This window comes from Euleptes europaea, chromosome 1 (genome assembly GCF_029931775.1).
Source record: "Euleptes europaea isolate rEulEur1 chromosome 1, rEulEur1.hap1, whole genome shotgun sequence".
In the NCBI taxonomy this organism is placed as follows: Eukaryota; Metazoa; Chordata; class Lepidosauria; order Squamata; family Sphaerodactylidae; genus Euleptes; species Euleptes europaea.
In genome coordinates this window covers 48,276,943-48,304,749 of record NC_079312.1, presented here as the reverse complement: position 1 = coordinate 48,304,749, position 27,807 = coordinate 48,276,943, and the positions used below count along the sequence as shown (strand labels likewise).

The window sequence follows — 27,807 nt, the reverse complement described above, 5'->3', positions numbered from 1 at the left end:
GCAGGAAATATTATGAATTTTAGGATTTTTGAAATGGTTAATATACTACAAGATTATAAGTGTGCAATTGTTCTCTCTGTCCGTTCCCCCATTCAAGCAAAGTTCTTCTTCTGTTCCACCGGTGTACAAACTATAACTCTTACTGTAAACTTATCTGAATTAAAATGGGACTCCTGGAAGAGCTGTGAGATTGGCCATTTGCAGGGTTTTTTCCTCTGGAACAGTAAGAAGGTGGAGGTAATTATATGTTCAAAACTCTTCCCTAGTACTGTGTGAGTGGTCAACAGGTAGGGTTGTCAGGTCCCTCTTTGCCACTGGTCGGAAGTTGGGGTTTGGGGAGGGGAAGGATTTCAATGCCATAGAGTCCAATTGCCAAAGCGGCAATTTTCTCCAGGTGAACTGATCTCTATCGGCTGGAGATCAGTTGTAATAGCAGGAGATCTCCAGCTAGTACCTGGAGGTTGGCAACCCTATCAACATTGTATGTACATCCTAGAAACTTGCTATGAGGAGCTGTGATTTGCCCCTACTGTGCTTCTATGTATTTTCCAGGTACTTCAGTCAGGGGTCCGAGACAAAATTCTCAGGGAATTTCACACTTTCTTCTATAGGTCCCAGACTGCCTGGGATCTAAAGCTGTCCCTTAAATAAACAGATGCCATCTTTTTTCATACTTTAATACAGTTCTTTCCAACTTAAAGAACTATTTTCATTAGCCAGAACAGCTAGAAGTTTGTTTATTGGTTAAATATATTCTAAAAAATACTTTACTTTAGATTGTTTGTTTATAGAATCATAGAGTTGGAAGGGACCACCAGGGTCATCTAGTCTTAACCCCCTATACAATGCAGGAAATTCCAAACTACCTCCCCTCCCACACCCCCAGTGACCCATACTTCTTGCCCAGAAGATGGCCAAGGTGCCCTCCCTCTCATGATCTGCCTAAGGTCATAGAATCAGCATTGCTGACAGAAATTGTTCTGTCCACATCATTTTATTTAAAGAAGTTTAATTTTGGCATCTCTGTTGTTCTTTTTTTTAAAGATGTTTGAAACATGTCACCAGTATACTTTAAAAGCCTTTATTTTACACCATCTTTGCCTGTAAATAAATTAATGAGTGAAAGTAAAACCAAGGTCATCCACCACGCCCCCCCCACCTGCATATTCCGACACCATTTAAAAGAGTCAGTGTGGTCAACTGGATACAGTGACAGTAGGGAAACCTGGGTTCAAATCCCTACTTAGCAGTCAACTGCCTTTTGTGACCTTGATAGACCACAGGCTGCTGTAAGGCTAGAAGTGGGGTGGGGAGATACTTAGACAGGGCTGTGTATGTTCCCCTAAGCTCCTTGGAAGGGTAGTAAAAAGTATGTATTTAATACTTTTTTTTAAAGCTTGTGACGCACCAAGTATCACATTCAGCTTCAGTACTCAAGGGGGGAGAAAAGTCCATCATAATTTAGTCTCATCACTAACTATGTTAATTTGAATAACACACTAACTAAATTAAATTAGGACAAATTCTCCTGGAGGCAAGTTTCCTTCACAGAATTTGTGAGTTACCTATATATTTATGTAATGCATTAAAAGGCTGCATAAATTCTGGTTAATTTTAAAACTTGTCAGGCTTTCCACTTTCTTGGATATACAGCATTTAGCAAGGAAGGAAGTTAGAGAAACCGTTGTTTCAAGTATAGCTTTTCACAATTATTAGCCTCTAATAGAGACGCGGAGAAGATTTGTTGTGGTATGAAGTAAGTGTAAAAAGTCAGCAGCTTCAAATGTAACTCTTACACAACAGCCGAGAAAATAAAGCAAACCAGTGAGGTTACCCTAGGATTGTATGAAGTTGTAAAAGATGCCTGTATTACGGCTGTTTGCGTATACATCCTTTTTGCCTGTTCCTCCATTTGGTGTCCTTCCTTCCCATCCTGCTTTGCTGCATCTGCAGGTCCTTAGGCCTTGCCTGGCACTTCTTGTCTGAAGCGACAGCATACCAGATGAACAGTATTTGCTAAAAGGCAGGCATGGCTCCAGAGGCTGCAAAGTCAAGCTACAGAGTAAACGATGGCTTAGTTCCAAGACAAAAAAGGGGACCAGGGAGTTGCAAGTGTGTCCCAAGTAAAAGTGGCAGGATACTTTCCCCCGCTGTGTTTTGAGAAAAGCATTCCCCCCCCCCCCCAAGGGCTAAGATGTAATACAAGTAACATTGACTCAAAAAACAGCGTGAATCTCTCACAGTCAGAAGTCTTCATTTTTAGGCTTGATTCATTCAAGGCAGGTAGGATCTGCTCCTCTGAAAAGAGAGCTGCAGCTGCCAAGGCGTTTTCAGAGGGGCCTCAAGAGATGAGCAAATGGTTTGAATCATACGAAGGTAAAAAGAAGAAGAAGAAGAAGAAGAAGAAGAAGAAGAAAGTTTCTGGTTCTATAACATTCAGACAGCTTTCAGTTGACTTTCTTGATTAAGTTTTACACCTCTTGAGTCTTGGGCCTTGAGTCATTTAGTATATTTTTATCCCACTTTTCTTCCCAATGGGGACCCAAAGTGGCTTGCAAAAATACATTCTCAATACATTTACATACTATGTAGCTTAACAGCAAACGAGACATCCTGGCTTGATGTCCAATAGGTAATCTGTTTGAACGAGGCCATGAGCAAAGAACCACGAGCCCTTAGGCTCAGGCCCTCAGCCATGTTCAGGCTATAAATACCTCTAGCAGGAGAGAGAATAAACACTCAGCCTAGACGCTTCAAGCTGGCAACCAATTGTTTTTTTCCTTTTCATTGGAGTCACCCTGTCCTTTGCTTGCTGGTTGCTCTAAAAGGCTAGAATTGGGAGACCCAGAGGAGGTGGTAATACTTAGCATTTCTGTAGAGGTTTCAGAGTTCAGAGGTCTATTTGTGCATGATCTTGTTGTAGCCTTATGAGATGGTCCACTATTACCTCCATATTAAGACTGAGGGACAGTATCACCTAAGGGTAGCTGCTAGTCACTTTTCTTTGGCTGCGCTCATGTTGAGGCTTGGCTTCCAACAGGAAATTAGGAGATTTATGTTTCTCAGGGGGGTCAAACATAAGGCCCGTGGGCCCGATCTGTCCCCTTGAGCACTCTTATCTGGCCCGCGAGCCAGCCGAGGCAGCCACCCCACCCCCCACTCTCGATCTGGGCCCGGCCTGACCAAGTGACATTTATGTCATGTCCAGCCAACAATTGAGTTTGACACCCCTGCTTTACAGTTTTGGAGACCTTCTAAAACCAACTCATTAGAAGAGCCTTAAACACTTCAAGATCTCTGTGTGGGCGTTTGTGTTAGGACATTATTTTTAAAGTTTTTCTGCTGGTTGTCTTTAGTTCTGTTCTTAGAATTATGTTGCCTTGTGCTGATTTTATTGATGTGATGTGCCTTGAGTCCCAGTGGTCTGGGAGAAAGGCAAGCTTATAAATGTTTGAAATAAATGGTTTGTAGCATAAGCCTTCACCCAGATAGCCCAGGCTAGCCTGATCTCGTCAAATTTCGGAAGCTAAGCAGGATGGACCCTGGTGAGTATTTGGATGGGAGACCACCAAGGAATACCAGGGTTGCTATGCAGAGGCAGGGAATGGGAAACCACCCCTGTAGGTCTCTCGCCTTGAGAACCCTATGGGGTCTCCATAAGGTGGCTGCGACTTAAAGAGAAAAAAAACCAGAGGCAAAACTGGACTGGAGACTTCCTGGATTGCAGTTAAAATCTAAGGCTGCAATCCTAAAAACACTTAGTCTCTTTGAAGCTGGTTGGATTTCCTTCTGAGTGTACCTGCTTTGGGTTGCACAGTTAGCCACCAAACTACACCGTCTACTGACAAATAATGTGCTTTAAAAAGGATTGAGAGCAAGTCTCCTCATCTAGTGAGTATGAAGATCCTGCAGATCACTTTAGTCTGGGGATATTTAATTCTCCATTGACTCAAAGCACAGCCAGTACTTGTTTTGTTAAGTGCTTGATCTTCAGGCCTCCAAAACACTATTCTTCTGGAGCAGCTAAGACAAAGGCTCCAAGTAGCGCAAGAACAACATTGCTATAATCGTAACCAGGGGGCTTTTTAAAAAATGTGTTCGGTTTTGGAGTTTGGATGATGTCTTATTTGAGTTGAAGAAGTTGGATTTTTATTGTTTGCACTTCTTTAAAAAAAATCGTTGTTGCTGGCCTACTGCTGCGTAGACCAGGGAATATATACCTGGGAAATTGTATCTTCAGAAATTCTGTGGAGATTGAGAAATCTTTCCCACTGTTGAAGGTCCCCCCCCCATTTTATTGCCCTGTTCCTTACCCCCTCTCCTACCCATCTCCTAGGCTGTCCTTGCAGATGGAGTGGTTCATGTTACCATTTGTGCGTGCAGCATGTGTGGGGGGAGAAAGGAGGAAGCTGCTGCCTAGCTCCTGTTTTGTCAACTGTATCTTATCTCCTTGCAGAGAAGCAGCCAAGCGTGAGGGCAATAAATGAGCTCCGTGGCTTAACCTAGCAATGTCAATGCCTAGTTGCGGGACAAAACTGTGTCTCTCAGCACCCAGAGGCTAATTTTGATCTGTGGCATCACAGGGGGTCGGAGCCCTTTAAGAGGGAGTAGACATATTCATGGAGGAAAGGGGTATTCATGGCTATTAGTTAAAATGGATACTAGTCATGCTGCACACCTATTCTCTCTAGTATCAGAGGTGCATGCCTATTATATTGGGTGCTGTGGAAACCAGGCAGGATAATGCTGCTGCAGTCGTCTTGTTTGTGGGCTTCCTAGAGGCACCTGGTTGGCCACTGGGTGAACAGACTGCTGGACTTGATGGGCCTTGGTCTGATCCAGTAGGGCCTTTCTTATGTTCTTATGTGTACATGCAAAAATTACACATCGGTGTCTCGGTGCACTTCATAAGTGTTAGCAGATGGGGACTGTTTGAGTGTTTGAACAAGTGCTTGTTCAACATTTTAATTACGCTGTAACGTGGACTGTTTTGCCTAGAATTTCTCAGAGCTTCTTATGAGCTGATTTCTTAGTGATTTCTTTTGGATGATGGAAGGGTTGGTAGTTCACCTTCCCACCTTTTGGCCTAAAGACTTCCCTCGCTTTCTCCTCCTGGGTCGAGGTTCTGAATGGAGGGGATTAAGAAGAGAGGAGCAAGGTGTTATGATATCTGAGGGAAGGGGTGAGGGCAGGTAGAAGCAGCTCTGTGATCCCCAACAAAGACAGCAGCCTGTCCCACTTATGCACTAAATATACCCAGTGGATCAATGATGGGCATCTCTTCCTGGGACTTAATGGTCCAGCATTTAGCTTTGGGCTTCTGCCTCTTTCCTTCTCTATTTCCACAGACAATGTCCCCACCTGGGGAAAAAAGGCAGCCAGCCAGCCAGCTTCGAAGGTCATATGTTTTCTGCTGTGGTTAGTGCTTCTTTTAGAAAATACATTGTGTTTTGAAGTTGTTCTGTGTTGTTTCTCCATGCTGTCTGGCTAAGTTGGGCATAGGAGAAAGACAGGAAGGTGGTTAGGGTTGCCATCCTCCAAGTGGTGGCTGGAGATCTCCCGCTATTACAACTGATCTCCAGGTGACAGAGATCAGTTCCCCTGGAGAAAATGGCCGCTTTGGCAATTGAACTCAATGTCATTGAAGTCCCTCCCCTCCCCAAACCCAATCCTCCTCAGGCTCCACCCCCCAAATCTCCGGGTATTTCCCAACCCGGAGCTGGCAACCCTAAAGGTGCTGCTCTGCACCCACCCCCAAGCTGGGTACCATGATTTCTTGATGGACCTTTAGGTTCTCACAGATGGCCTAGTTTGAACATAGACACACAGGATTGGATCCAGCCAACTTTTCAGCTGGTGAAAAAGGGAACAAGGGACTCCCTTTTGAACCAACAAGACTATGCTATGGCTCAGTGGTAGAGCATCTGCTTTGCACGCAGAGGGTCCCAGGTTAATTCTCTGGCATCTCCAGTTGAAAGGATCAGGCAGTAGATTATGTGAAAGACCTCTACCAGAGACCCTGGAGAGCCACTGCCAGACTGAGTAAACAATACTGATTCAGGGTCTGAATCAGTAGAAGAAGAAGAGTTGGTTTTCATATGCTGACTTTCTCTACCACTTAAGGAAGAATCAAACAGGCTTACAATCATTTCCCCCTCCCAGTCCCACAAGACACCCTGTGAGGTAGGTGGGGCTGAGAGAGTGTGACTAGCCCAAGGTCACCCAGCTGGCTTCATGTGTAGGAGTGGGGAAACCAATCCAGTTCACCAGATCAGCGTCCGCCACTCATGTGGAAGAGTGGGGAATCAAACCCTGTTCTTCAGATCAGAGTCCACCGCTCCAAACCAGTGCTGTTAACCACTATACCACACTGGCTCTCATGTGGGGATTATGGGATCTGCATGTGGGGATTATGAGACCTGCCTGGACAAAGGTTGGGGGTAGTAGTACAGAGGTGAGTTCACTGAGGTTGAGCGGAAAAACTGGCTGTGTACAACCCCTGTCTATCGCAAGACAATCTAGGCTGGTGTCCTTATACCAGTCCCCTCTTCCCACTTCGGTAATGCAGGCAGACTTTTCCTCTTGTGAATGGAAGGAACGCAACTCCTGGCACAGTCCCTACTAGCTGTTATACCCAGACATTGGGCAGCCCTAAGTGGTTCCTCCTGATGAATCCTTGTTACCATATACCACCTTCCCTTGTATTAAAAAAAATTATACAAAACTTCCAATTTACTTTCAAGAACAAATAAATAGTATAGGAAACTTAGCTAGGATTTATCTTCAGGTGAGAAGGAGAGGAATCAAATGCACTGTTTATTGGATATCATATCCTGTTGATAGTATTGTATTAACTGCCTTGAGGTGGTGAAAGGCCGACTATAAATGATGTCAATAAATAAATTTGGGGGGCAAATCCTCTGCAGCTGCTTTTTAAATTGGCGGTCTGTTCTGTTCTGTCTGTCCCTACTGTGGAGTTGTTTCCAGAAGGTCGGACCAGAACCAGTGGGCTGAAATTAAATCAAAAGGGTTTTCGGCTAAACATTAGGAAGAACTTTCTGACAGTTAGGCCAGTTCCTCGGTGGAACAGGCTTCCTCGGGAGGTGGTGGGCTCTCCTTCTTTGGAAGTTTCTAAGCAGAGGCTAGATGGCCATCTGTCAGCAATGCTGATTCTGCGAACACAGGCAGATCAAGAGAGGGAGGGCTGGAAGGGTTGCCTCAGTACTTGGTTCTCATGGCCCTTTCTTACATGCCCAGGGAAGTGCTGATTGCCACTTTGGGGTCAGGAAGTGATTTCTCTCCAGGCCAGATTGGCTAGGGATCTTGGAGGGCTTTTCTGGCCATCTTCTGGGCATGGAATGGGGGTCACTAGGGGTGTAGGCGGAGGTAGTTGGGTATTTCCTGCATTGTGCAGGGTGTTGGACTAGATGACCCTGGTGGTCCCTTCCAACTCGATGATTCTATTATTCAACTGCTGATCCTGCGATCCATGTTATGATGACTTCTCATAGTGATCACTACAGCTGCCTTCTCACTGGCCCTTTCAGGTCTGTACCGGATTGGGGCCCAGAATTATCTGTCTTGTTGCCTCTATCGAGCATACTGTGCCTGTGCTTTGGGGGAAGGGCCATTGCTCAGTGGTATGTCCTGGAGAAGTGCTGCCAGTCAGAGCAGACAGCACCGACCTAGAAAAAGCAACGGCAAATTGATTATTTTTGGCAAGTCGATTGCTTTTTAGCCAAGCAGTTTTATCTTTGGTCTTTGCTTTAATGTGACATCTCTTCAGCTACACTGGTTTTTGTTACATGATACTTTAAAAGTTTGGGGGGTGTGTGTAAACAGTGACTGCTTTGTTCCTATGTTCTGTTGATGATTGCTAAAACGGAGGTAGATGACCCTCTAAACACCAATTCCAGGAGGATTTGATGAGGGTATTACAGAGATGTTTTTAATTGTCGCTCTGTGTTTGTGGAGGTTGCTTATCTCAGGAGAAGTCTGAGGGATCTTCCAGAAGCAGTAAGAGTACTTCCCATTTGGGCTGGCCTTTAGTTCCCGGGAGTTTTGCTGGGGAATATGAGTCTCGGCTGGAATTCTGCCCATCCTTTTTGTACATTTTATTCTGCTGTGTTATGTATTTTAAAAAAATATATACTTAAAGCTGTCGAGAGCCCACAGGCTAGAACGGAATCCAAATATCACAAAGCAACAAAGAGGCCTGGCTATAAAAGATGACAGATTTTCTGTTCTAATTCATTCATGGGTGGGGGGAGCAAACTGGATTGGTTACTTCAGTCCCTTTTCTTGGGAGGCTGTTGCATGTTTGGCTCAGTGCTTCATACCCTTCCTATTCAACTTTTCATTTGGTTTCAGCAGCTCCCTGTGTGTGTCTTGGTTAATTCATCATGACCATTTATTTTTTAAAAGCAAGGCCCATCCTTTTAAAGTTGTGTTTATCTAAAAGACTCGGTCAGACTTTCTGTTGGTGGAATGTGTTTCTTATTTTTACAAGGAGCTTGTTTATTTACAAGTTCAGTTATGAGAAACTGATATACGAAGCCCATCTGGCATTCAGGTTTATGTACGGATCTGGTGGGAAAAAAACAGCAAAATTCTATTTTCATGCAACTGGCATTGTGACAGTGTATACAGCGTAATAACTGTGTTTGCTGGTGTGACTGAAGGCACTGGTGCTGTATGAAAGATTCCAGGGATCTGGTGGAAAAGCTGCTCAATTGTGGTCACGTTACAAGAAGCCATTGACAGGACGGGCTGCTGTTTAATCCACCTCTGTTTAGAGGTGTGGATTAAATGGGATGGCTGACTGGATCCGTTACAGTTCACTGTGTTTAGCACATGATAATCCACTGGAATGTATACAGTAACAGATTCATAACTTTTTTTGTTAGTCTTTAAGGTGCTACTGGACTCTTGCCCTTTTTGACAGATTCATAACTGGCAGCCACGTATGAGAAACACCAATAAGGACTCTTGTCATTAATATTTTAGGGAAAGCTTTGCAAAAAAAACAACAACAGATGATAGTGGCAATCGACTCTACGCCAGCAAATTTCACTCAGGTTCCCTTTTAGGCAGTGCACTTCCTTGTGGATACCACTGCACATTGACGACAAAGCACACAGATGTTACACGGTATAAAAATTGCTTCTCTGAACCCTCCCTTTAAAATGCTTGTAATCTACTGCGTGGCTTTAAAGTCACTGTTAATTGTGGCATGAGTGACAGCGGTGCAGTGGATGGACTAGAGTTGGGGATGGCCAGGTTGAAGCCCCTGACCGAGATGAAACTCACTGGGTGGCCTTTGGCCAGTTGTCCCCTCTCAGCCAAAGCTGCCTCATAGCATTGTTGCGAGAAGGAAGGAAGGGCAGGCTACAATGTATTAAATAAATATAAATAAGAGTGGACATCAAGTCAAAACGAGTTAGAATAGCAGGAGATATGCCTCATACACGCATAGCTAATTTTTAATGGATTTGTCAGGGTACAACAAAGATGTTTTCACACTTGAATAGCTGCTGGTGGTGGAAAGTGCAGTCAAGTGACAGCCAAGTTATGGCAAGCCCATAGGGTTTTCGAGGCTAGAGATGTTCAGAAGTAGTTTGCCATTGCCTGCTTCTGCATAGCAACCCTGGACTTCCTTGGTGGTTTCCCATCCCAATACTGACCAGGGTTGACCCCGCTTAGTTTCTGAGATCTAACAAGATCAGGCTAGCCTGGGACATCTGGGTCAGGCCTTAAATAGCTTAAAACAGAGTAAGGGTTGAATCCAGACTATGGTGCTTGCATCATCAGAAAGGAATTTTTATGCCCCCCAACCATTGCAGCAGACTGATCTCTTCAAATTACTGCTCCTAGGGAATAGAGAACCATTTTTCAGGAGCTCAGTGAGCTGGAAAAGGAAGGAGGCTGAATACTTCTGTAATGCTGATGGAAGTGCTTTTCAGTAGTGCATTCTGTCTTTGGCTCTAAACCTAAATATCCATTTTCATTGAGTAGTAGTGCCAGGTTCAACCCTGGCATCTACATTTGAAATGACCAGGTGGTAGGTGATACGAAAGACCTCTGCCTCAGACCCTGGAGAGCCGCTGCCAGTCTGAGTAGACAATACAGGCCTTAATGGACAGATGGTCTGATTCAGTTCAAGGCAGCTTCATGTTTGTTCATGTGAAACTAAGCGACAAAACCGTATCTTATAAATTATGTTCTCATTTATGACAATAGTTCGTAGACATAGAACTAAAACTCTGATCCTTTCCTTGCACATTATGGTTCCTCATCATCACAGTATATGCTTGAGTGTCTGGAGGATATAAAATGGCTTTTTGCGTGATAAATCCTAGGTATATACAGGAGGCATTTGGAGGACTCACAGGACAAATACAAAAAAGTAATAGCCCTCCCTTTAAATCAAATACACAGTGAAGCTTTTCTTGAAATATGACTGCCATCTATGGCTGCATTCAGACCTCACAATTGGAAGTTGGTTCACAACACTCATGAACCTGACTTGTTCCCATGCTTGGGCATGTCTCTTCCCCTTGTCTCATGTGTCAAGTCTGACAGAAAGCCTTCCAGTTTTGAAAACATTCATCTAATCTCCAGTTTGCCATGGTGTCCAAATGCAGGCACCTTGACAAACTGGAGTTTGCCTCTTCCCCACAAAGTGGGATTCTAGACCACAGTTTAATCCTGGTTTGTATGGAAGTTTAGAGTCCAGTTTGACCGGGTGCCCACATTCAGCCATCATGGCAAATTGGAGTTTAATGGATGGCTTCCAAAACTTGTCCATGTCAAACAAGAGCTGCCCCTTCAGCAAGCAATAGTTAAGATCCAACTCACCCTTTTTCATTCTGTTGTTTGCATCTACACAATGATCTTTGTGTTTGAAGTATTTTGTTAACTGTTAGCCACTTAGAATCCAGAATATGACCCCAGGATTTTAACTCTTCATTAGGGTAGATCATGAAGGTCTGCTTATAAAATATGGCAGAAATAGTTGTCAGATGAGAAAAAGTAACAAGAGCAGTGCTAGGGTGGAAAAGACTGGCAAGTAAAAGAAATTATTCCATTGTGCAGCTTTTCTGCTTCCTAGAGAATTCAGTAATGAAATAATATTTATATTTGAAAGGGATTCCATTAAGGGGATAATGTTGTGTAATACAGTGGGTGTCCTGGGAAGTTATAGCTCAAGTGATCCAATAATGTCGCTCTGTGTACTAATCCCGCTTTTCAATCTGCATTTCAGTTTAATCCATCCTTTTTAGCCAAAACCTGTCGTTTTACCATGAACTGTACTTGCATGATTAATCAGAGGGGCTTAATAGGAAAAAAAATCCAGCTAATTGAACCTGTGATTAAATAATGAAGGCTATCGTTTTTATAAGCTGGAACACTAGTTATGTAGCCGCCAAGGAAAACCTTTTGTAGAACTGGAATACAATTTATGCGTGACTTCTTCATTAAGAGACTGGCATTTCTGTTATTGGAATATGGTGAAGATACATATTAAATTCTGAATTTTTGTTTTGTTTTTATACTGTATAGGCACAAGGTTCCTGTTCAACTTGTGGGCAGTTCAAGAAAATGGGCTGATACCTTTCATGGGCATAATTGAGGGACTTTTGTCTATGGCACCTTATAATGGAAATGCCAAGGTTATGTGTGTAAGGTTAAGCTACAGAGCTTGAGAACTACATGCAACACCAGAAGCTCTTCTGTCTGAACCTCACACTCTTGTTGGATCATATTTGTGGTTGTCGATTAAAAGATAGATGAATGGCCACACATGTATGGCTTCTCTAGAGAGCTCTAAGAACTTTCCTCCACCACCCAGGGCTATGTATATTCTACCATTTCTTTCCTGGGCATGGATATACTCACAGTTAAAGAATACAATGGTCAGTATTACAGTGACTTTGTACAAATCTTTGGTGTAGTCACATTTGGAATATTGTGTACATTCCATTTCAAAAATCTATATCATAGAGTTGGAAGACATGCAGTGGAAAGGGGTAACGCAAATGTTCAAGAGCTTGAAGCATCCTCTCTATGAGGCAAGGCTAAAGTGTTTGGGGCTTTTTAATTTACAAGAAAAAATACACGGAGGTGGGAAATGCAGAGCTTCATCAAAGTATGCATGGGGTGGAAGAAGAGCGTCCCCCTCTTTATTTTTGATAACTCTAGAATATGGGGTCATCCAAGGATATTGATTGCCAATAGATTCAGGTGACACACACAAAAAAGGACTTCTCCATCCACTATATAAGTGGTTAAAGTACTTGACTAGCACTGGGGAAATCAAGGTTCGTTCCCATGTAGACATGTAGTTCACTGAGTGACTTTGGGCCAGTTGCTCTCAACCTAGTATACTTAAGGGGATTGGTGGTTGTGAAGATTAAATGGAGGAGGAGGAGGGAAACTTGTGTGCTACCCTGAGCTCCTTGGAATACGGTTGGGATAAAATTGTATTAATTTATGAAGTTTACCGTCCAAAGATGTGGCAATGGCCACAAGGAAGAATAATTTTGCCTGAATTCTCTAATGAAACTCCGTACTGGGTTTTTTTAAACCACTGAAGTTTACTAAACTACTACTGCTTGACCAGGAATCCTTATTAAACTGCCGCTCAAAGACCTGCAGAGTTTGCACTAGGCAAATAGTCAGTATAAAAGAAAAGGTGCTTTTCTCGGGGTTGCACTTTCAGGATTGAAGCGTCTCGTCCATTAGAAACTGTGTTGAAGATTTCTTCCTGGGACACCCACTAATGGTCAACCCCAAGAGAGCAGTTGAGGGTGTGAGAGGCCCTGCAATGTTTTTTCCCCTTTCCAATTTACTGGATGAAAGCTAAATGATTAATGAAGCCACATAAAAGCAATTTTCTGTCTGCTTTAAAAGCAGTCTACATTTGGATGCTCGTCTGCATTTCTGGAAACGCCGGGTTTTCTGTTACCTTGTCCTGGCCATGTGGAAGACTCTTCATTTACTTCTTCATTGATGAAAGCATTTGGGCCCTGCTATTTGGCTAATACAAGGCTTCAAGGTGGTGGGCAACAGAAAACTTTAAGACCACAGTAGCGAACAACAGGCAAAAAAAAAAATTGGCAACAATTTCTGTGTTTATGCATAGATTAAGCTGAGGACCTGACTGTGATGATTGAACCAGTCGCATTCATTAACAAAACGGGCGTTCAGTGTTACATGCTGCTCAACTGGGGAGTCCAAAATATGTTTTCAGATACTAGCTGGGCCTGATTTGATGTGATGCTGGGACCCGCAAGCCTGGGTCTCCCGAGTGTTTTTCCTTTGTGAACAGCAACGCTGTGAGGTCCTGATTTGACTTGAGACCTTGCTGTGGGGAAGAGGAAGTTTCATCTGTTGCCTGTATGTTGCTCTCTTGGAGGAGCAAATAGTAGCTCTGTGGGAACCACCCCCCTCCCTTGTGCCATGGTCCTAAGACGAATCACAACCCACCAGTGTTGCTGTTTCAAAGAAGAATGCTGGGTTGCTCCAGTCCTAGATTTCCACCTAGTTAGGCTCATCTCTTCCTCCCCGTATAAAATGCTCCTCTGGCCACTGCGTGTGTATACACATCTGGAAATATCTAGTAGCTGCACAATTGTTCCTAAACAGCTGTTTTTTCCAGTGAATATCAAGGGCTTTCTAAATACCTACTATGTACATTTCAAGTATTTCAGATGTTATGAAATTGCTCCATAGCCTCTGTGTCTAATGAGGGTAGTTGAGCCTATTTTATTAGGTGTGAACTTGGAGGAATGTGAGATCTATGTTTTGCTTTGCTCCCCAGGCAGCATTCTGCTGTCAGCGCATCATTATGGAGACATGCCTGTCACCAAATCCAAAATTAGATTGGGTTTCAGCACCAAATAAATCCCCTCAGGGGTGACATGGCTTTTCGTCAGCATAACATTTTGAATCTCCAGCCTAGAGACCAAAACCCAAAAGTGGACACCATTCTACTGATTTCAGTACATTTTTCAATGCATCATCACAATTTTGTTCTTGTCACCAAGCTCTTAGCAGTACATTATACACTTCTTTAGCGCAACCAAAATAGCACCCTACAGTTTTGATGGAAGAAAGCAGCAATTAGAAGCTGGTATTCACTGCTGCACTGAAGCTGAGCAATTACACTGGACTGTCTTCCAGTCTCCCACAATGTAATTATTTTAAAGGGCTTTCCCCCCCACCCTCTAGTTTAGAAATCGGCTGCAGTTTGAGGATTGTAGTTCTCTTACTTTTCCATCACTAATTCCTGTTACTTTCCCCACATGATTGTTTCTGCATTGTATCAATCCGGACAACATTATGGATGCCAACCTTTTACGGAAAGAAGGAACAAACTCCCAGAATTTAATTGAAGGGATTTTATATTTAACTTCAAGTGATTTTATTATTATTGACTGTATTATGTTGATTGCTGGATTATAGTATGTTGTAAACCTTTAGTGCTGATCCCGGCTTTGCCAGGGGAGGGCAGGGTACAAATTGAATAAAACAAAAAAAATAATCTGTGTTCTTCCATCCACAGAAAGGACCCCCAACAGGAACTGACAGAGTGAAGAAAGGTGGATCTTACATGTGCCACAAGGTAATGTGAAAAGGCCTCCCTGTAATCTCTGAGGCACTAATCAGTCTGAAGCTAGGATGTGTTTATACTTTATTTATACATGGGTCCTCTCAAAGTGGTTTACCAAAATTAGTAAAAACTGAAAACGTAAATGATAATTTGAGAGGTCTCTTTGAGAATAGAAATTGATTGATTAAAAGGAAATATTTCTTCACACAATGCATAGTTAAATTGTGGAACTCCCTGCCCCAGGATGCGGTGATGGCTGCCAACTTGGAAGGCTTTAAGAGGGGAGGGGACTAGTCATGATGCATACCTATTCTCTCCAGGATCAGAGGAGCATGCCTATTATATTAGGTTCTTTGGAACACAGGCAGGACAATGCTGCTGCAATTGTCTTGTTTGTGGGCTTCCTAGAGGCATCTGGTTGGCCACTGGGTGAACAGCGTGCTGGACTTGATGGACCTTGGTCTGATCCAGCATGGCCTTTTTAATGTTCTTATGATCCTGGAGCAGGGTCCTCTTAGCTGGAGCAGGGTCCAAGCCTGATGGAAAGTTTGCATAGCTGTTTGTCTGCGTACCAAGTAATTGGCAGGAGTGAAATAAAGCTATATGTAGCTTATTTCATAGCGTGCATCTGATGTCAGTAATTTCAGAAACATTTTTGGACGGACACATTGAAATGTACTTGATGAAACAATGGGCTGGTAAATTAAGTTCCCATCAACATGTGCTGAAATAAAATATCATTTGTCTCTAATTTTAGCAAGATGGTAATTTAGCTGTCCCACTTTTATATACCATGAAAGGAAGGAACTCGACACTCTCCCTTTACTCACAACTGGTGGCATTTTATAACATTGTTTATGAACTCCTGTTCTAAAGTGTTTTCCTAAATCAAAGGGAGAAACTATTGGTACCTGTACAAGAGCAACTAAAGCAATGGCTAGTTTGTTGATGCTAACTTTTGTCATTACCAAGGTGGATAAAATGGTTAGAGAGAGGACGGATTGATAAATCAGTGCCACAGGGAAGCAGAAGCAAAAAGGGGAAAAACAAACTGATGCCCGATAAGTTGTACATCTTTTTGTGTATGCTTAACATACCTGTTGCGCTGATCAGATTTCTTAAAGCAAAGTTTCCTGATCTGACCAATGGCCAATATACAAACAAAACTGAGTAGATCTTTTGCCCCACCCTCCTCAGGGAATGACTGGCAAATCTGCCAGAATCGGTGGGACCTTCGTATCTGCGGGACCGCCTCTCTTGGTATGTTCCTCAGAGGACTCTTTGTTCATCTAATACCAACCTTTTGGTGGTCCCCAGCCTGAGAAATGTCTGGCCGGCCTCAACCTGGGCCAGGGCTTTCTTTGCCCTGGCCCCTCCCTGGTGGAATAGCCTCTCTAGTGAGACCAGGGCCCTGCAGGATCTTGGAGAGTTCCGCAGGGCCTGTAAAACAGAGCTATTCCACCAGGCCTATGGTTGAGGCCAGCTGGCCTCCCCTAATCTCCACTGCTATTATATTCCCCCCCCCCCCCATATTCCAACTTGGGATCTTATCCATCTGCTCGCCTGGATGTAGCTTTGTGTTACACCTCAGAGGCGCCAGATAGCTTAAGACATTTCTGTTTGGTATGATTGTTTTATAGGGCTTTTTAAATGTTTTTTAAGGTTTTTAAGGTTTTATCTATTTAAGGGGGTGCTATACCCCTCCGTAATCCACTCTGAGCCCAGCCCTGGCTGAAAAGAGAGGGATAGAAGTTGAAATAACAAACAAACAAACAAACAAATGAAAGATAAGCTCAGCAGTCTAGAGTCTAGTAGTGGAGTGACTGACATGAAAACGCACCACTGGCGAAGGAGGGAGCTGTGTTATGTGCACCCACAGCATTTCCACCCTTGAGGAAACCCAAGAGGACCTTCTGTGGCTTAAATTTTTTTTAAATGACTAATTATGAGGCTGTTTGTTGCTGCAGCCGCTAGGATGACAGAGCTTAGAAATAAGGGGAACTGCGAGGCTGTGACTGCCTATCCAGAAGACACGTAAGTTATCGCTGTGGTTTCCAGCTGGATGCTGAGTCACTTCCTTTCCATTCCCTAATGATTTTTTTCTCACTGGTAGGCAGGCCTGGTGCCATCCTGGGAGTCTGAGACTTTATAAGAAATGAGTTCCCATTGAGGCACCAGCCAACCCCAATTTTTTAAAAATAAAATCAAGACAGAACAGCTACATAAGTGACAAAAGTGTGTGTATTACAGGAGCTGTGCAGCTAAAGAGAAACCTTTATTGACCTCCCAGTACCTCACATCTAAAGCCTGGATGTTTAAAACCTGGATTTCTGTTTTAACCAGAAGGATGACCCAGTCAAAGCTCTTCTTTCAATTTTTTTTAAGGCACGCTTTCTAGGCTGTTGGAAAGCTATAGTAGGCAAGAATGAAAGCTTTCTGAACCACGACACTATCATTTCAGGATTCTAGCATCTCTAGTAATCTCTATGAAGCTTCATTTCTGTTAGGGCTGAACTAGAGTATGGCTTGTAGTGATTCTAGAGAAAAGGCACCTGGTTCCCCCCCCCCCCTCGTCATATCAAGCTGACTTATGGTGACCCTGTGGGGTTTTCAAGGCAAGAGAGGTTCAGAGGTGGTTTGCCATTGCCTGCCTCCATGTCATGACCCTGGTATTCCTTGGAGGTCTCCCATCCAAAAACTTGCCAGGGCCGACCCTGCCTAGCTTCTGAGATCCGACGAGATCAGGCTAGCCTGAGCTATCCAGGTCAGCGCACCTGTATTTTAGCTAGTTTTAATGATGTAATGATAATGTAATTTAATGATGTAAGCATGCTTTGAGTCCTGTTGAACAGGTTGGGTGGGGAAAGCAAAACATAAATACCCATATTGATCTTGCATAAAATCTTTAAAAATCACTGAGATGTTGTGACGGGCATTGGAATGTCTTCTTTAAAAAAGAAAAACACATCATTAGCAATTAATAACTGCTTTGAAATCCAGATCCCAGTGTTATGACCCTTTAAGGGTAATTGGCTTTTTCCCAATGTAATACAATGCAAAATTCAGGTAAAATTCCCTGCTCAGGCAAAAAATTGTCCCCCATTTATTCTATTTTAAAATAATATTATAGCTTTTTTTCTTTATGGGTTGGTGGGAGATACTATTTGTTACATGCTTAAGTTCTTTCATCTGCTAAATTACTCTGTGTAAGAAAATTTAATTTCCTACAGTGAGTTCACAAGTTATGGACTGACTTTATTTTGGGGTGAAATCAATGTCACACATTAATTAGCAGATTTCATTAAATTAACAATAGGATAATGATTTTCTTTACAGATGAGTAATATGACCCATTTTAGACTCTACTAAAGATAGCTTATGTTTCTTTTTTTTACAAAAAAAGATGTAAAAAGTTGCCTTTGGTATCAGGATCAGAAAACACAGATAAGTACAGAATCTGTCCAGTCCCAGAACTCAGATGTGGCTAACCTATCAGAAACTATATCTAAACAATGAGATGGTTATGTTTAATAAGTCTATAGATGATGTTAGAATTTCAGAAGATGGTGGGCAGGTTCACAGGCTTGAGGATGCTCCTTGATTTGTTACTTTCTTGAAACTTGGTTTGGGGCAATTTGTATTGTTTTAGCTTCATTCGAGTAAAAGTGATGCACCTCCCCCCCCCCTCGCAGATTAAAGCTTAGGTGTTCATGGGTATAAATCTGTGTCACAAAATAATGAGTTAAGAAACAAAGGTTGGGTCATAAAGAACTGCAAAGAGAGCAAATTCTTGAAAGGGGATTTTCCCACCAACCCCCTTTACATTGTGGCCCTCTTGGTCTACCAAAAATATGCATATGATGAGTCTTTGAGTCTCCTGACACCTGGATGTTGTCTGTCTTTGTCATTCCCTCCGCTTCTGTTGACTTACGCCTCCAACTTCATCAGGGTGTTGCCTCCCCCTTTTGGGTTGATTTAGGTGGTCATATTTTTCTGCACTGGGAAAAAATCTCCCAAGTATGTAGAAACCCTTACCCTGTTTTTGGTTGGCCTAGTTCTACTGCTTTCATGACTGACACAAGCCATCCACTTTTACCCTTTGATGTAGAAATGTGCTAATTGCCATGCACATTTTGATTTCAATTTCATAACATCAGCCTGTGAAATTCACATCCACACACAAGACATATGAGTGTCATCAGGATTTCTTCCATTTGCTCCTTTTTTTAAAACTGTAGTCTAGTACCATGGATAGAAAGTACAAATTGCCATAATGTTGAAAACCAAGATACAGTTCAAGCCCAGAACCAGTAAGGTGGCTCTATACCTTGAATGGTTAGTGACTCTGCATGAGTGATACATGCCTTTAAAATGTCTTCTGGGTGGAAATGTGGAGAAGAATTTCTAATAGTGATCTGGCCAAGTGAGTGGTTGTTACGTTGCTGAGTGATGTTGTCCCCCCGCAAGACAATAGAGGATTTTGAAGAATTCATTATACAAGTTTAGCCAACATGTTAACCTATATTACTCTCCTGAGAAATGTGACAAGGTTAATGAGGAACAATTACAACATTGGCTTCTTGCTCTTCTGCAATTTAACTGTCCCTATTATCAATTCATGCCCTGACCTGGATGGCCCAGGCTAGCCTGATCTCGTCAGATCTCAGAAGCTAAGCAGGGTCAGCCCTGGTTAGTATTTGGATGGGAGACCACCAAGGAATACCAGGGTTGCTACGCAGAGGAAGGCACTGGCAAACCACCTCTGTTAGTCTCTTGCTATGAAAACCTCCCCAAAGGGGTCGCCATAAGTTGGCTGTGACTTGACGGCACTTTACACACACATTACCAATTCATACATCTGTTATCTAGTACTGCAATGTACTGTAGTCAGGCAGTTGAACATGGTGCAGTGACAGTGTTCCAATGATGAGGAAGATGTTTGGCTAGCTCAAACTGAACCATCAGACTGGATCCATATCACCATGAACAGGGCAAAGCTTGTGGTGCAGGACTTTTTTTGCTTTCCCCCACCCACTGTAGGGCACCGAAGCCCCTGAAATTCCACTCAGTGGGGTCAAGGGACCTTCTGGAGCACTAAAAGTAAAGGTCCCTTGTGCAAGCACCGGGTCATTCCTGACCCATCCCAAAGTTTCCAGGGCAGACTTTCTTTGCAGGGTGGTTTGCTAGTGCCTTCCCCAGTCATCTTTCCTTTACCCCCAGCAAGCTGGGTACTCATTTGACTGACCTTGGAAGGATGGAAGGCTGAGTCAACCTTGAGCCGGCTACCTGAAACCAACTTCCGTCGGGATCGAACTCAGGTCATGAGCAAAGCTTTTGACTGCAGTACTGCAGCTTAACACTTTGCGCCACAGGGCTCCTTCTGGAGCACTATGGGTTACTAAATGGCAGCCTATGGTTGGAAGGGGGAATTGGCAACATTTTGCTAACCTTCTCTGCCACTGATATGAGTGCCATTACACCAGTGGAACAATGCCTTTGGATCCCACCCATTATTACTGAAGTCAGTTTGCTAGCTATCACGAGCAGGGCTGTGAAGATACGAAAAGATGTACTGTTGGTGTTGATCAACTCACTGCACCTCTCCAATCACTTTATCTTTGGTGTTAACTTAAGAGTAGTTGAAAAACTGCTGTGGGCTTGCACCAATGCTATTGTTGTTGTCTGACAGAATGTTTTTTTAAAAAGGATAAATTAGTGTTAAAATGCTTTTGCATCATGTGGTCATCGGTTGCTTGACCACTCACTGTGGTGGAAGGGGGTTATCTTTTGCATTGGGTAGTCTGACACATTTATTTCATATATTAAGCTGCAATATACAGTTGGGCAATCGTAATATTTGTCACTGTTATACAGCATCAAAAAAAAAGGTGAGGAACAGAAGAGGAAGAGTTGGTTTTTATATGCCGACTTTCTCTACCACTTAAGGGAGTCTCAAACCGGCTTACAACCTTCCTTTCCCTTCCCCACAGCAGACACCCTGTGAGGTAGGTGAGGCTGAGAGAGCTGTAACTTGCCCAAGGTCATCCAGCTGGCTCAATGTGTAGGAGTGGGGAAAGAAATCCAGTTTACCAGATTAGCCTCACCCGCTCATGTGGAGGAGTGGGGAATCAAACCTAGTTCTCCAGATCAGAGTCCACCGCTCCAAACCACCGCTCTTAACCACTGCGCCACGCTGGCTCTCAAGATGAAATGCAGGCAAGTCTACATCTTGACATCTGTTTGATGGCAGCACGAAAACCACCTCTAATAAAACTGCTTTCTTCAATAAGAAAAAGTCAAGGTTTATAAAATAGTTAGTATCTTGCATGAGTTACGCTGGTTTTCATGTTAAGTAGGCAGATGATAATGCTGATGCGTTGTATTCAGTGCCCTTGAGATTGCTTATCATGGTCATCAAGTGGCTATTGTTGGTAAGGATGTAGACTGATTTGCATTGTTAGTAATGCATGCATATTTGAAACTAGAAACATTCATTTTAAAGGCTAGAAACATCAACCTGCCGGATTGCATTTATAGTTACAAATTGGAATAGGAGTCAGGTGTTCCTATAGTCTTTTTTTTTTAATGCTAAGTATATGACATCACCAGTATTCTTTCAAGCAATACTGAGTAGGGTGGAAGCTTGCTTGTGAAAAATTTGAACAATCATGGTTGTGTCGTTACATGCATAGCCTGTGGTGACTGCAAAGCTAGACTGAAGCACTAACTATTTATTCTGCTTTTTTCACCAAAGCTGCTTAACAGTAGTGGGGGGGGGGACTACTGAAGCGAACAGGAAAAGCGGGGAAAGGCTTCTGAGTGCCAAGCAGGTCTTATCTGTCTCTGCTACCTGATCTTCTGCTCAGTGACATGCTATAGACTAAGAGCCAAAGGGCAAGAGCCCTCTGGCTCATGGCCAAGGGCTTGTAGCTGTGACTACTCCCAGGTCTTGTTCCTGTGAAGGAACTCAGCAAGATGGCATTCAGCTGCGGCTTGCTAGCAGGATCTCCCCCAATTCCTGTCCTTGAGTTGCCTTGGTAAGTCATTCAGAAATGCAAATAATGTAGAGATGATGACTAGGATGAAACAGCAAGAAATAGTCTCCTGGTAGCCTGGACGGATCTGATTTGGAGCCTTGGTTAGGCCCTGTTAGAGAGCATGAAAGATGTATTTCTCATGGTCCCTGACATTCCTGATAGGAGTGCCACCGGGAATGCATATCTTACAAATCCTGGTAGGTCTAGACATTGTAGAGCAGCCTCTGGAAATTAATAAGATTCTTTCACTGACTGCAGTGCGTCCCACTACCTCCTAAGACAAAGGATGAGGGCAGAAGACATTTTTATTCGTGGAGGCTTATGTTTAATTTAGGCTTATTTTGAGGTCTTTGTTCAAGCCAGGGACCAAGCTGGAACTGTGGCAAGGCATCTGGCTGTCTTTCCTGTTTCAAACATGCCAATAGCATGGTGTTTCTTTAGGTGCCAGGCCTCCTGGCCACAGAGCTCGTACTTTTGCTGCTCCCCACTCCTGCAGCAGTCTGAAATGCCCTCTGATATTCTGTTCCTAAAGGTTCCTTCTTCCCCAGGCACAAGACGGGGTGTGTGTGATATTTCATGCTGCTTTCACCCCCAGAAACGCTATGCTGGATTCAAATCTGCATCTCCTGGTCAGCCAGTGTAGAGCCAGCGTGGTGTAGTTAAGAGCAGTGGACTCTAATCTGACGAACTGGGCTTGATTCCCCGCTCCTCCACATGAGTGGCGGACTCTAATCTGGAGAACCAGGTTCGATTCCCCACTCCTCCACCTGAAGCCTTGCTGGGTGACCTTGGGCCAGTCACAGTTCTCTCAGAACTCTCTCAGCCCCACCCATCTGACAAGGTGCCTATTGTGGAAAGAGGAAGGGAAGGTGAATGTAAGCCGCCTTGAGACTCCTTATGGGAGAGAAAAGCGGGGTATAAAAACCAACTTTTATTCTTCTTCCGTACTGAGGCACAGGAACTGCCTTACAGCTTCTGGGTAGGTAAAGGATGGAAATAAGAGCTAAAGGCAAGAAGAGTTCGGAAAAGAAGGAAGCAAGTGGCAACACTGTAGTTGTGAGGGCCAAAGATTCAGCTCGCAGGCATTGTGAAATGGGCTGGACTTGGGTGGACTGAGCAGTGAATTGCCTCGGGCAAAGAAGAAAGGAACAGGGAGGCTCTGAGGAATTTTTTTTAAAGTTTTAGGAAAGAAACAAGAATTGTAGTAGCAATGGCAGCTAAGGGGTTTTGGGGAGAGATGGATACAACATCAAAGTGTCGCGTCTTGTATCTGATGATTTTATTAATATGCTGGTCTGTCGCTTTTAATCCATCCTTGTTATATCAGGATAATCGAATTCTTACCCTGACTGGCAATGTAGAAATCCTAGAGCAAAGATGTATGTTTCTGTCTTTCTCCCTCACTCTTGAAATTTTCAGTCAGTTCATGTAGGAGTCTTCTAGACATGTCAGTCCTTCTCTGCTCCATGTCATCTTAATTTAAAGACAGTCACTGACCCATGACATCTGTAAACTTAGCTTTAATGCAGAAGGGAAATGGGGAAGGGCTTGCTTGAGCTGAGGGCTAATCTTGCCTATTGGGGAAAGTCATTTTAATGTCATGCACAGCAATAACTGTTGACTGTGTCAATTTCATCAGTAAGATAAGGCACGTGGGTGGCTTTTCTAGATACAGCATTGCCCGCAGAACGAAGCGTTGAAAGTAAAATTGGAACATTTTGCCTTATTAAGCATGCTTCTATATTTTTCTACAATTTCATAGGAGGTAGGCAAACCAAATCCAATTATGGATTTGACCTACAAAGTACAGGATCGGACTTATTGCAGTCAGCAAAACATTACCAATAGTAAGTTGATTCCATTTAATAAGGTGAAAGCCCATGGTGGGGGGAATTTAAGAGTTATCCAGATGTGGGGTTTGTACAGTCCGGGGAGGGATGGCACTATTTGTATGCCACATGACATTTAATCAGGAGCTGAACCATAATATGGATGCTATTTAAAGATTAACCTCTACTGGCAAAAAAAAATGAGATGGAACTTGTTCAGTCTTTGCATCAAACACAGATTGGAATTTTTTTTAAAAACTGATTTATGTCCTGATCCTGTTAATGCAGCTGGATATGAAACAGCTGCTCCAAAAGAGATAAAGGAAAGAGGTTGGCTTATTGGTGATTGAGTTTTGCCCCACAGTGTGAGACATCTGGGTTTTGTACTTAGCTTCCATGCACTTATACATTGCTGCTATTTGGATAAGGGAATCAAAAATTACTTGCTGTCAGTGAACATAGATGCAATAAACCAGTTTTGTGCATTCTTGAACATGTGTCTACCTTATGTTTCCCAAGACGAGATAAACACACCTAGGTCTACTGAAAATATAAACAGTTTGGTTTCAACGTACAAAAAAAATTGATATGCAAGTTGGCTCTTCTGTGATATTCTGAGGTAGATGTTTTTGAATGTCTCGGGATCAGAGGAACCGTCAAAAATCTGGGTATTTCCAATATTGACTGCACTAGAGAAAGAAAAATATATTTCTTTCTTCTGGCCTTGCAAGAGGTAACAATGCAAATATAGGTGCCCAGCCTCTAACTCCAGGATTGTCATTTGCTTCACGGTCAAAGACATAATATTTGAATCTGGTGTGGCACTCTCCCACTTTACCATTGGTAAAGAGATTGCCGTTGCCACTACCACCCCGTTTCACATAGATAGTGTCACACATGTATGCTTAAGATTGCAAGGAACTGAGATCACTATAGCAACAAAGATCCTATCGTTCTCCTACTTTCTTGGTTCTCAAATGTGAAGACAGCCTCCCCAAGGAGGCTGAAACAAATGCTAGGGAGGCAGACGCAACAACAGAAGAAAATCAGGAAAAGGTTTTTTTTAAAAAGCTTGGAAAAGAAAGGAAAATACTTGTTGAAGCCGCAGCAAAGGTGGCAAGACATTATTGCTAGGACTTCTGAACATTAAAGTTGTTACTTACTTGTTATAGCAGGCCACATGCTGAGAGATGTGTCAAAAGCAGACCTGCGCTGATCACATGTTCCCAAGACTCCTTTGTGTCCTTGTTGGAAAAGATGTTTTCCATTTTCTATTCCTAGTAAATTTTGCAGTTCTATCATAACAATCCTTCTAAGCCCTGAGTGTACCACTGTTTTGGGTTACACTGTTGGTTCAAGGCAGGGGTGAGGAACCTTTTTTCCGCCAAGGGCCATTTGAATATTTAAAACCTCATTTGCGGGCCATACAAAATTATCAACTTAAAAATTAGGTGACCAAGCCCCAACCAGGCAGCTGCCCCAGATGACTCCCCCCCCGGTGAGGGCAAGCAGGTGGGCATCCAACCGGTGGCGCACTCGCCCACTGGTGGCACAGGACGGTGTGTTGCACCAGCTTGGCGTAGCCGTCCAGTCACACACCGGAGTTGCTCCTGCTCCGCATGGTCGGGGCTGGATTGTGCAGCCGGCTCCTGCAACCTCTGCCTGCAGGGGTGAAATGAAGACATACTGGCTAAGAACTCCCCCCCCCCACGCATTCTGGCCCTGCCCCCTTTAACCCCTCCATTAACGCCACTTCCGCCCCCAGCCCTCTTGTAGTACAGAGGGAATACTTTTCTCCATGGCCCAGGTGGGAAAGGGTTAACAAAGTTTCTTGGGCGGTCCTAGCAGCTCCATAGCTAACAAGTCTTCTGCAAGGGGGGAAAAGGTTCCTTTTCTCAGCAAAACAAACTCACATATGCCTTGAATAGAGGCTATTCCTGTCTGCGGGAGGGGGCGGATCACCAGTTTTATATCCTTCTGAGCTAGAGATCTACCAGGACCCACAAAGAACCAGACCAAATGATTTTGCAGGCCTTACACGGCCCCAGGCCTGACGTTCCCCACCCCTGGTTTAAGGGTACCACCAAGTCTTCCAGGATGAAATTATTGCGTGAGAAAGGTTTAGATCAATGAGTATGTACAATTTAAATGGCTTATTTTTAATGACTTGGTTTTTTTATATTGTTAACATTGTTTTAATTGAAAGCCGCCTTGAGCAGGACTCTGAAGAGGGGGCATAGAAATATCCTAAACAAATACACCAGAAAACCCGGAAGCTACTCAGAGTACCTCTTTCTACCTGAGAATAATTTATATCTAATTTAAAAGTTCATAGAATATTGTATTACTAATGGAGATAATGCCTGATATTTCTGTAAGTGGAAGCCATGACAAAAGCTGAGGTATTAAGTGTTGATACTGTTTATGCTTAGAACAGTTGGCCATTTCCCTCCACCCCACAAGGAAGTTTTTTTCAGAGCCAGCTTTACAGTTACTCCATGTTGATGGTAGATTTTGGGGGCACCATCAAAGGGCAGCAAATTACTATACTATATCTACTATAGATCTGGTTTGCTGGTAGTTGCACTTTACCAGAGAGCAAGGATCCTTCCCCTAATGTAAGAGTCCGTTCTGCTGACAATTAGCTTCTTCTGTCAGGGGAATATTCTTGGCACTGGAGAAAATCACCACCACCACCTTTAGAAGGATAGATCCATGTCCTCTATTGTGGGAGGGGGCTTTTTAAACGTTTTCTGCCCTAGTCTCTCTCTCATGAGAGGGACTGTTACTCCATAGCAGACCTCAGGTTTTACATGCATGCTTTGTGATCCCTGGGATCCCCAGTTAAAGGATCTCAAGGGGTGAGGCAAACCTTTCTTTGTCTCAGATCCTAAAGAACTATGATTAGTCAGAATAGACAATATTGAGCTAGATGGAGCAGTGGTATAAGGCAGATCTTTGCCCACTGCAGTTAAAGTTAAGAAGAAGAAGAGTTCTCTACAAATGTTCTCTAACTTTTAAGGAGAATCAAACCGGTTTACAATCACCTTCCCCTCCCCACAACAGACACCTTGCGAGGTAGGTGAGGCTGAGAGAGCTCAAAGAGAACTGTGACTAGCCCAAGAAAACCCAGCTGGCTTCATATGTAGGAGTAGGGAAACCAACCCGGTTCACTAGATTAGAGCCCGCCACTCATGTGGAGGAGTGGGGAATCATGCTCAGTTCTCCAGATTCGAATCCACCACTCTTAACCACTGCACCACGCTGGCTTTTAAGAAGTTATTTCCTTGGATACTAAGGTTCATTGTTGTAGATATCGTATCTCCCCACTGGATAGCCACAGTGGCATGTTCACCTAACAAAACTGGACAGGCACCTGTGGTAACAATCTGTTCTTCTCTTCAGTCCTATTGCTACAGGTATCGATGTGCAGCTCGAAGCCAAAACACTCCTGACAGCTCAGCTTCCAACCTGGGATTCCGCTGTGCTGCTGACACCTTGCCTGACTATTTAAAGGAATGAAACTGGCAGCAGCAGAGGAACGAAAAATCTCACCAAAGGGTGCTCCAGGGGAGAGGATGCAGCTCACACCCATAACGTGTCTTGCACTGGAGACTTTTTTTTTTTTTAGAGAGGACAATGATTCCGAAAATATCAGCTGGCAACTTTCTTCCATAACATCTTCCTGAAGAAAATGGGCTGGATTTGTTCTTTGTGAATAAGGACATCAGACTTTGATATTTAATTGCTTTACATTGAAATCAGTGCACAAGCTCAACAAAATGATGACTGTTAAAAAAAAAAGGAATTGGGGCATGGAATCCTATAGAAATCATACAAGTATTGGGTGATTTTAGAGAAGTCTTAGCAAGTAACGCCATGGTACATTTCTTTTTGAATTACGTATGTGGAATAATCATGAGCTCCAAAAACAACAATCACGGTCCCTGCAAAGCAAATGAACCACATTTACAGCCTCCCCGAGCCCAGCTTTGGCAGGGAAAGGGCGGGATAAAAATCTAATAATAAAACGAAACGAAACAGAGCAATCCTGAGGGCTGCCTGCGCTGCAGCAGCCAACAGCAGCTTAACTGTGGCAGTGAAAAAGTGGCTGTAGCTGGCGCTCAGTGGCCACAACTGCGCTAGCTTCCACAGCAGCTGCACCATACAAGTGTTGCAGTGAGGTGGCGGTGCTGTGACAAGACAGGGCAGGCAAGCTCTGCCAACTTGCAGCACCGTTCCCATTGCCCACTATCACACCCCACCCCATGCAGCACCCAGGACTCTTCCTTTTAAAAAAACTTTCCCCTGTTCAGCCCGAACGTTG

At 43.5% G+C, this 27,807-nt stretch overlaps 1 protein-coding gene across 1 annotated transcript in view; it reads left to right on the top strand.

The window, feature by feature from the left end:
- SUMF1 (sulfatase modifying factor 1) overlaps nucleotides 1-27,056 on the top strand; it is an 83,791-nt gene extending 56,735 nt beyond the window's left edge. The window contains exons 8-9 of the mRNA XM_056846804.1: nucleotides 14,567-14,626; nucleotides 26,886-27,056. Of these exons, the coding sequence (XP_056702782.1) occupies nucleotides 14,567-14,626; nucleotides 26,886-27,002 (177 nt within the window). The 3' untranslated portion in view covers nucleotides 27,003-27,056. The remainder of the gene's footprint in view (nucleotides 1-14,566; nucleotides 14,627-26,885) is intronic.
- The last annotated feature ends 751 nt before the right edge of the window (nucleotides 27,057-27,807 follow it).